This window comes from Sylvia atricapilla, chromosome 1, assembly GCF_009819655.1.
Source record: "Sylvia atricapilla isolate bSylAtr1 chromosome 1, bSylAtr1.pri, whole genome shotgun sequence".
In the NCBI taxonomy this organism is placed as follows: Eukaryota; Metazoa; Chordata; class Aves; order Passeriformes; family Sylviidae; genus Sylvia; species Sylvia atricapilla.
The window spans coordinates 25,925,291-25,934,613 of record NC_089140.1 but is presented as its reverse complement, the minus strand read 5'-3'; the positions used below and the strand labels follow the sequence as shown (position 1 = coordinate 25,934,613).

Below are 9,323 nucleotides of genomic sequence, written 5' to 3'. Positions count from 1 at the left end.
AGAGAGGTTAGACTCAGAAATCTGGGATTTGGCATCATTCAGCTCCAAATGGATATGCATGTGCTTCATGCTTGCAGGAGGCATTCAAGTTGTTTGCATTCCCTTGTTTGGGTTCCTGCAATCTGTTCCAGTCCCTTTGCCTCTCCAGTGCTAACCACACTGTCTGTATGCAGTACTGTGCCACATACGTTTCCAACACCATGACTCCGCTTTGTAGCCCCTTTTCTTTCTTACTTGGATTAGTGCCAAAGTCCAGTTTCAGCTGGTACCTCCCTAGCTGCTTTTTCCATTACTGTTTTCTCAGTCAGTCAGCTGCATACCTTAGTGAAGCCTGGTGGTGTGTTTCTTCTGTGCCTCTACTTGCTAAAGTCCATTCACCAGCAGCACAATCCATCTCACCAGCTTCATTTTGGTCTTATCCTGCTGCAGTGCTTCCCTTCCCATGTTAAGCATGTTCTGAGGAACAGTCCTCTCTGAAAGCAGCAGAGGAGGAGCCAGGTGCTTGTGTTTATGAGTATCTGGCTTGGCTGTTAAATTTGGCCTGGAAGGAGTGTGCTCAGGAGCTAGTGGGAAGTGATGTGCATGCCATCTGGCCAGCTCAAAGTATAGTGGGAAACTTGAGTATCCAAGCTGGAGATAGTAACTTATAAAAATCTAAAGTTCTAATGCATACAAATCATATTCTATCCTCAGGGACTGCAGTGTCCCTCATAGGAAAACCATCTGATCATTGAATTTCACATCTCTGACTCAAGAAATGATGTAGCTATTGTTTTTAAATAACAGATCAGTGGGATATAGTAAAAAAAAAAAAGGTAATTGATTTTTGTTGTGATGAAAACTTGGAGGAAGAAACTTGACTGAGAGTGATGCCTGGCATGGACAACTTTGACATGCCCCATTAAAATTCACTGAATTTATGCCAGGTAAATTTGCTTTTGCTTGAAAAACTTGCTAACATAGAAGGATTGGCATTACTAATGGCAGCACTTAAATCCATTTGTGATGGATTTTTGTGACAATTGTGTGTTGCAAAAGGAAGGCACTTGGCTCACAGATAGAAAAGTTTTCTTTTGTAATATGGTAAACAAGATGCTGCAGCATAGTAATTTTCTGAGGGAAAAGATGTTTCTAGTGTTTACCTTAAAAATTACAGATACTAGTATTAATTGGTAATTTCTTATTTAGGTGTCTGAAGAAAAAAAAGAATCATGGAAGGTCATAAATAGTAAGTATCTTGGAATTTTTTTTTTTATTCTAAAGAGCTAATAGTGTTTGGTATGTTGATTTGTTCAGTTTTATCAGTCTCATAATTCAGGAATCAGTATTAATCCCAGCAGTTTTTCTAATATTTTTGTGACCTTACATTAGCAGCTAATTTTTAGTCCTTGCACCATGCCCCCAGAATGTGTTGTGACCACAGCTGAGGTAGCTCTCAAGGCTGATTAACATCAGACGAATTACAGTATTTTCTTCACTTGACTACTGAAATGAGATCTCAGTTATTTTCACTGCTGTAGCAGAAGTCAAGGAACACAACTAGGCAGGCAGCTAACCCCTTTATAATACACTCTAAGAACCTTGATGGGTATTTTTAATTATTATTAAGGTAATGCTATTTTTATTAAACTCTCATATTATGTTTCCTCATAATGCAGGAGGATTTTTTTATTCATTAGAGACTGTAAATTTTTTATTTTAAAGGTGCAGCATGTTTCAGGTCAATATAATCTTCACCCAACTTCATAGGCTGTCTGTTGTCAGTGTGTGTAATGGCTTGTTTGTACAGAGTTCCATATAAAATGTGGCATGTTTTGTACATATTTTTTATTTTCTGCTATAGCACCAAAAGACCTTTATTTTAATTTTAATTAATAAATTAAACTCTTGGAACTAATATTTATTTAGAATTAAATGGGTAAATATCTTTCCTTTTCAAGTTTGGTGGAGAAGCCATGAAGTGCTCTATATAAGTGCTTTTTTAAATTATGTCCCTGCTCACTACCAGTTTAATTTCTTACCATCTCTTTGGTGATTAAGGCACTGTCGCTGAACTTGCTGATTAAAAGTAACTAAAGCAAGTAATATAACCCTGTAAGAAAAAAAAATTCCTTTTCAGGTTAAACTGTGTCACTAGTAACTATGTAGGGTAGATGTGCTACCCTTTTGGGGAACGTGTACCAATGGCTTGTTTTTTCAGAGTGGCTGTGTTACTTCACAGCAAATACATCAATATAGATACATATAATCAGAGGATCATAGGATGATTGAATGACCTGGGTTGGAAGGGGCCTTACAGATGATCTGGTTCTAACCTCCCTGCCATGGGTATTGGCGCATGTCTCGACTTGGCGTGTGTGTTGGGTCTGAGGACCTCTTGGGGTAGTATCTCTGAGCAGTCTGTATGTTGTAAACAGAACTAGAGGTCAGCATCTCACTAACTGTCACTCCCCAGGTGGAAGGTATCTTCTCAAAATAAAAACCTGTTAAAGTTTTGTGATGTATTCAATATAGCAATTTTTAGCAACCATGTACTTCTAAAAAGCCAAAAGATAGCCACAGCTTTTTATATATACACATAGGAGAAAATGCCTGTAGTTTTGCACTAATGAATAATGGAATGACACTCCTGAAAGACACCAAGATTTCATTGTAAGGCTGTATTTTCTATTAAGCTGTATGGGTATGCCTTAAATATTGTGGAATATGGAATTTATATATTGCACTCTTTATTAGGTCTGCTACAGGAATTCAGAATTATCAGTGAAAACTAATCTTTGAAAGAAAAGGTTTTCTGTTATACCTACACAGTTGTCATGTAGTCAATTGCATAAAGAGAGATGTGAGATATCAGTCTTTCACATAGCTTGCTCAAAAGAGATGAGTGTTCTTCTAGTTCTTTTTTTATTCAATTACAAAAAAAGGAGAGCAAGAAATAGTCTAATCCCGTTCATAAAATGAGTTGTGTCAAATTCCAACAGTGCTGAAATGGCATGAAAATTGCTACCTGCTTAACTAACTCTGCTAGTTCACTTGAAACTCTCCTATTAATTATACAAAATTAAAAGTTAGTTCTTTGGGCTATAAAGCCTTTCATAATGCATTGGGAGGAATTCTTTGAAGCTGTTTATTAGGCAGTACTGCATGGTTAAGATATTGAAGTTGAAATCAGTGAATTATTTTTGAGAGTAGGATGGGAAATACAGTACTTTAGTTGCTTTGTTATTAATGCATAATGAGGAGCTACATGTTAGAATATATGTGTCAGCATGCAAATGCAATATTCTTGATAAAAATGCATTAATTGAGTGTATTAGGTTTGTTTTTAAAGCATCCAATCAAAGTTTTAAATTTTGTTTGTTAATATTCTAGCAACTATCCAAGAGAATTTTATGATCAATATGCTCAAAGCCAAGAAAAATCTGTGGTCAATAAAATGCAACAGAAATACTGGAAAACAAAACAAACCCTTATAAAAGTTACAGGAAAAAAGGAGGATGAGCATGTTGTGGCTTCAGATGCAGATCTGGATGCAAAACTAGAGGTTTGTAATGTTTACATAATATGTGTTCTCTGTTAATTTTAAAGTGTTTTCATCTCCACCAAACCTTAAATATGTGTGCAGATAGGATATAATAACATACATACATTTTAATAATTTTGATGTGATATGTCTTCCAAATTCTGACAAAAGTATCTATGTAAATTCAGGGAATATAGAGGAATTTTGTAACAAAACCCCCCATGTCCCTCTAACTTTTTTTGGAACTTAACATATCTCATATTTATTTTCGTGTTTTAGGGACAAATTTTTCTCCTTTTGTTAGCAGGGGAGTCAGGAGATCATCCTTCTCCTTTGCCTGTGTTAGTTTAAGATGATTTGTTTTGGTGTTTTTTTCCTAACAGTATTTTATTGAGTGTACAAATTACATTTTTTAGACAAGTGTAAAATACCACATATACCAGTAAAACCTGCAGTATACCCAAGAGCAAGGTGCACTGTGCATTTTACTGTAGAAGTTTCAACCAGATTAGTGAGTTCTGACATGGCAAAAGAAGCTTCTGAAAGTCTTTAAAATAAAACCAGGAGAAGGAATCCTGCTGTGTGACAAATACAGTCCTACTGTCAGTATCCTCAACCCCACCAAGGAAAAAATAGGTTAAAGTTCTACAAAATGAAGACCTAGAATGTCTTTGAGGCAAAGCAAAAAATGGAGGATATGCTACAGAAGTGTAGTAATAATAACCCAATTAATGCCCATGTAAGTTTTGTGTGTATTGTTTTCTTCTGTGAAGGTAAATGTTTTGCTTTACTGGCTCTCTTGCAGTTTCTTAAAATATTGACTTAGGATTCTCAGTTTGTTTAGGTTTTAGCTGAAATACTGGAGGCTGTAATACAGCAAACACAAGAATACCAATAACTTACCACTCGGTGGTTCTACCCATGGAGTCTTCACAGTGGGTTATAAATCAAGAGAAATTATGTAAAACAAGCTGGAAGTATAGAACAGTATTTTATAAATACATACCTGAGTTTTTACCATGTCTGCTGTGCTGCAGACTCATCAGGAAGGATGCTCTGTAGGCTCAGGTGGGATTGGAAATAGGGAAACTTGTGTTCACAGAAGTGAAATGAGCATGTTTTGGACAAATTCTTACCTGCAAGTCATACTCTGAATTTAAAAGACAAGACCTGTGTAAATTTGTAGTCAAGCCGTGTTGAAAGAAGGCACTAACTGTACCATTTTACTTATGCCTGATATGTGTAATGCCTGATGTGGTAGAGTTTAGGTTTAAGTTGCAGACTGGAGATTTTAGATGGACAAACAGAAAGAGTAGTAATTTTTCTGTTTCCTAGAAACAATCTCCAAATATAGTCATGACTGACTTTATTTTTCTTTTTCTTTTTCTTTTTCTTTTTCTTTTTTTTTTTTTACCTCTACTTCCTTTGCGAGATGCTGCTTTAGAAATTTGCTTATGCCAATAAAACTTCCAGTTTAAATCAGCAACTTTCTGTGTTGGCCATACCTATGCAAGTTTGTTTTGCTAGACTTCACAGTGTCTATGAAAAATTCAGTATGCATATTCCCACATGTGTGAATAATTGATAGATATTTTGATAACTGTTCTACCATGAGGTTTTTAGAAGCAGATTTGTATATCTTTCTACCTATACAAAGATACCACCTAAAAAAATCTCCAAACCCAACACAAGTGGTTTGGTTAACTATCAACGGTTTATTATAGATCTGTTTCCAAAGCTATTTTTTCTTTATTTTCTTTCTGTAAAGTTATGATTAGTCAGTCTTTAGTTTCAGTGAATAACTTAATTGAAAGAAGAGCACATTTGATAAGGCAAATACCAGAAATGTAGCTCATTGTTCAAGAAGAAAAGAATGTTCCCTAATGATTTCTAAAAAAAATTAAGTTCCGTCTTGTATTTTATTCCTCAGTGTTTCTTGCATACACATGACAAATTTTTTGTATGTTCTTTCAATATCAGCTGTTCCATTCTATCCAGAGAACATGTATGGAGTTGCTGAAAGCAATTGAACTGTATCAAAAAAGGATTTGTTGTAAGTATGATCAAACACAGTAGTTAAAATGATAAGAAGGTCTGCATTATGGAATCATTGAACAAGTGAAAAGGTAAAAATGAAAGTGGGGAACTATTAGTTTCATCCCATTCAAAATTAAAGATAATGTTCCTTGCAGATAGCTGAATACAGATTTGCTTATTTGTTTGAATATTTCCCGGTTCTGAAGTTTTATATTTTGATATAATGCAGTGATAGCAGTAATGACTGGTGAAAGCTTTCTTTAAATTTTTTTTCCCCATGACTTGATTGGCTTGTTTAAATTCAGAAGTATCTTGTCTGGGAATCGTAACTCTTTTCTAAACTGTTTTAGTGTTTTGTTGTTGTTGTTGTGTTTTTTGGTTTGGTTTGGTGTTTTGTTGTTTTTTTGTTTTTTTGTTTTTTTGTTTTTTTTTTAAATTAGGATTGCTGATGAATTTTTGGCTTATTACTAGTTTTATAATTAAGTAATCCATGCTATTATGATGAATTTGATAATGCTGACTTGATTGTAAAAACCATACAGTAATTAGTGACAGTCATTAGTGAGAGATGGGGACTTGATCTGGGAAGTTTCAAACAGCAAGTTCTATTAAGTGTCCTCTAAATGTTCTCTGCAGTCCATATCATTTGATTTCTGGCCTGAAGGAGGGACTCCAGCCATGAAATCATCTTCCAATGAACTGTCTTTTGTTGAATGTTACCCATATTTTCTCAAGCCTTTCATTTTCCTTTATCCAAAGAAAATCAGAGAGAATGTTTCAGAGTCAGGAGGTAAAATTGAAATACAGAATAGTAGTGTATCAAGTTAATGAAGTGGCAGGCAAAATCTGATGGAAAGATTTGTATCAGATGCAGATGTGTATCTTCTACGAAAGAGTGCTGAGTCTGATTGGAGCTGACTGTTGCCATTTTGAAAAATGGCAAGAGGACTTCAAGAGACCTTCTTTCATTGTTTTAAGACATTCTCCTCCTTGGTAGTCAGTTGACATTGTCTTTTAAAGTGGCTATCTCCTATAGTACCAAAGAGGTGAGGGCATCATGAAATGTTTTTGTGAGGTTCTTTGAGGTCTATGGTCCCAGTTTAGGAGCAGTCAAAAATTCAGAGTAAAACCACTTCATCTTCCTGTTTAAAAAATGATCAGTTACTTTGAGGTGGATGTGTTTCAGATAGTTGAAATACAGTGTTTCAATTACAAAATGTTAAAGTTGTCAAGTTATTTTGCCAAGTAATTTGAAAGTAAATGTTCTTTAAAATGAAGTACTAGGTTTTTCATGCGAAATTTTATGTAGTCAAGCATGAAAAATGGTGAGCAAGAGAAAAGCAAGTTAATGAGTTTTGGTTAGTACAACTTGGAATTAGCTTCAATAAAAATATGCTATCAGCTGAGGCAGTCCAAGAGGTGAAAAAGAACTAAAAACCAACCTACCAAACCAGACAGAACCCAAAAAACCGAACACTGAAAGTTACTGCAATCAAGGTGGCCTTTTTTGTAATATAACCAACATAACTTTTTCTTTTTAAGAAAGAAATAGCACATTTTTCCTGTTGTCTTTGGTGCTGATGGATATTTGTGATTCTTGTTAAGTATATCAGCAAATATCTCAAATTAATGCGGTCTTCTGTTTACTAAGTGCAGGAATTCTGTGAAATTATTTATTTTTGCTTTGCTACTTTGACTTGAAGTGACTTAAACTGTTTGATGTTAGGCCAGTTTTAAAGCTGTTAGAAACCAATTAAATAACATATTTGACAACTCATTTATTTTTTGTTAGTTCTGTCTCAGGAAGAAAATGAATTGGGGAAATTTCTTCGATCACAGGGTTCTCAGGATAAAACAAGAGCAGGAAAAATGATGCAAGCTACGGGAAAGGCCCTCTGCTTTTCTTCTCAGCAAAGGTATATGGAACAACATTGCTGTATGATTTGCATATACTTGTGATAATGGAAGTTGATACACCAATGTCATAATTCATTTGGCTGTTGGAAATGTTTGAGGAACCAATTGATAAGGAAATTATTGACAATATCTGCTGTAGTATTGGCAATATTAGTGGCTTCTTGAATTTTGCCTGATGCTGGCTTTTTGTCTTATGGACCTGCTATGTCTGTATCTTCCAGTCCCCTGCCTGTGCTTGTTCAGCTCAGTAGCTCTAAAGCTGTGCTGCAGCATCTCCATGGCCTCTTCAGCAGTAGGGTTTTAAAAGAACTGACTGATATGAGGTCTCTCTCCTGTTTGGTGGCAGTTCTCACTCTGCAGAGAAATGCTGCAGCAGGCTCACTGTGGAAGTGTCTGGGTCCTGTGAGGGAGGAAATGAGTAAGGGAATACTTTTTTCTGGGCCATCAAGTCTCATACCTCGACTAGACAGAGGAGAAAGGAAGAGTCTGAATGCCGTCTTCTGCTCGAACTTTAGTGTAAAGCCCCCCTGAGAGAAAATTTTAGATCCCTACAGAGCTCATGTAGGTTGTATAGGGGCAAGTAAAAGGTAAGGAATCCAGATGGACACACAAGCCCACTAACACCTGCAGTTAACCAGAGTCCTTAATGTGTCACTGACCCACTGTTTGCTCTAGAAGTTTAAAAGTAACATTACCTGATGGCATTATTATGTTATGATGCTCTTTTTCACAGCATTAAGACTATGAAAGTTTGAAATTCATCAACACTCACAAAGGAAAATTCTATTCCATTATGTTTTACAGGATTTTGAGAAGACTTTTAACTACTGTGATACTTTCTGGCTTTATCTTAACAGTACACCTGTTTGGCTCAAAATAAAGCATAGCATACAGAGCTGTGAGAATTTCAAGTATTTACCTTGAGCTAGAGTTTGGTCATTAGCACCTCCAGTAATAGTCATGGCTGGGATCTTTAAGACACATGTAAGGCACCTTTGAGCAAAAGTGGTGATGACTTGCTTCTTTATGAAGCTTAGCTGTTAATAGAAATCTCAGTGCATATCTACATGAACTAAACTTTCTTGTGGATATCTGGGTAAGAATTTGTGGAATGAGAAAAAACTTATTGGAAAAAATCAAGTCACAGTAAATTCACATATTATTATAGCTCTTGCTCAGTACATTTTTAAGGCATCTTTTAAAATAAATTCACATAAAAATAAAACCATTTGTCTTTCTTCTTTTGAGTTATCCTCAAACTCTTATTGAAGTTGGGACTGGTTTTATTTATGTTTCATGGTCATAGCTAGCTCAGTAGCTGGAGATTGAGAAGACACTTCTTGGGCTACTGGAGCCAAAATTAGAAAGTCTTTTATGCCAGGGGACTTCCTACAGCACATTAAACTATCTCTCTGCTGATGTGGAACTGATTGAAGACATTCCAGTAAGATGCTGCTGGAAACCAAGAGAAAAGCAGAAGCAGCAGGAGGAAGCAAAGCCAAAGGAGTAATCCCACCTAGTGTTGAGATCCCATTAGGAGCTGAAGTGATGGCATAGGTAGGACAGCAGTGTCCCCTACTGCCTTTCCAAAGTGTGGTTGCCAGAAGAAACATTTAGATAAATATCTACATATTCCAGAAGGTAAATGTCATTCAAAGGAATTTTTCCAGCTATTAATAAAAAAATACAAAGAAAAATCTCAGATAATTATCTACCTGGCAGATGACTTATTTATTTACATTTACATTTGAAGACTGAAAGGCTAATGGAAGTGCATTTTGTGATGTTTAGCATGACATTCCTGATACTACATCTGTGATACTTTTCCAGTAATAAATTACCTTTG

General features: G+C 35.6%; 1 protein-coding gene across 1 annotated transcript in view; it reads left to right on the top strand.

Annotated features, from left to right (window-relative positions):
* Positions 1 to 808: 808 nt before the first annotated feature.
* The window catches only part of ICA1 (islet cell autoantigen 1), a 54,437-nt gene continuing 45,922 nt past the window's right edge, over positions 809 to 9,323 (top strand). The window contains exons 1-4 of the mRNA XM_066317827.1: positions 809 to 1,228; positions 3,373 to 3,544; positions 5,504 to 5,576; positions 7,353 to 7,476. Coding sequence (XP_066173924.1) covers positions 1,212 to 1,228; positions 3,373 to 3,544; positions 5,504 to 5,576; positions 7,353 to 7,476 — 386 coding nt within the window. The 5' untranslated portion in view covers positions 809 to 1,211. The remainder of the gene's footprint in view (positions 1,229 to 3,372; positions 3,545 to 5,503; positions 5,577 to 7,352; positions 7,477 to 9,323) is intronic.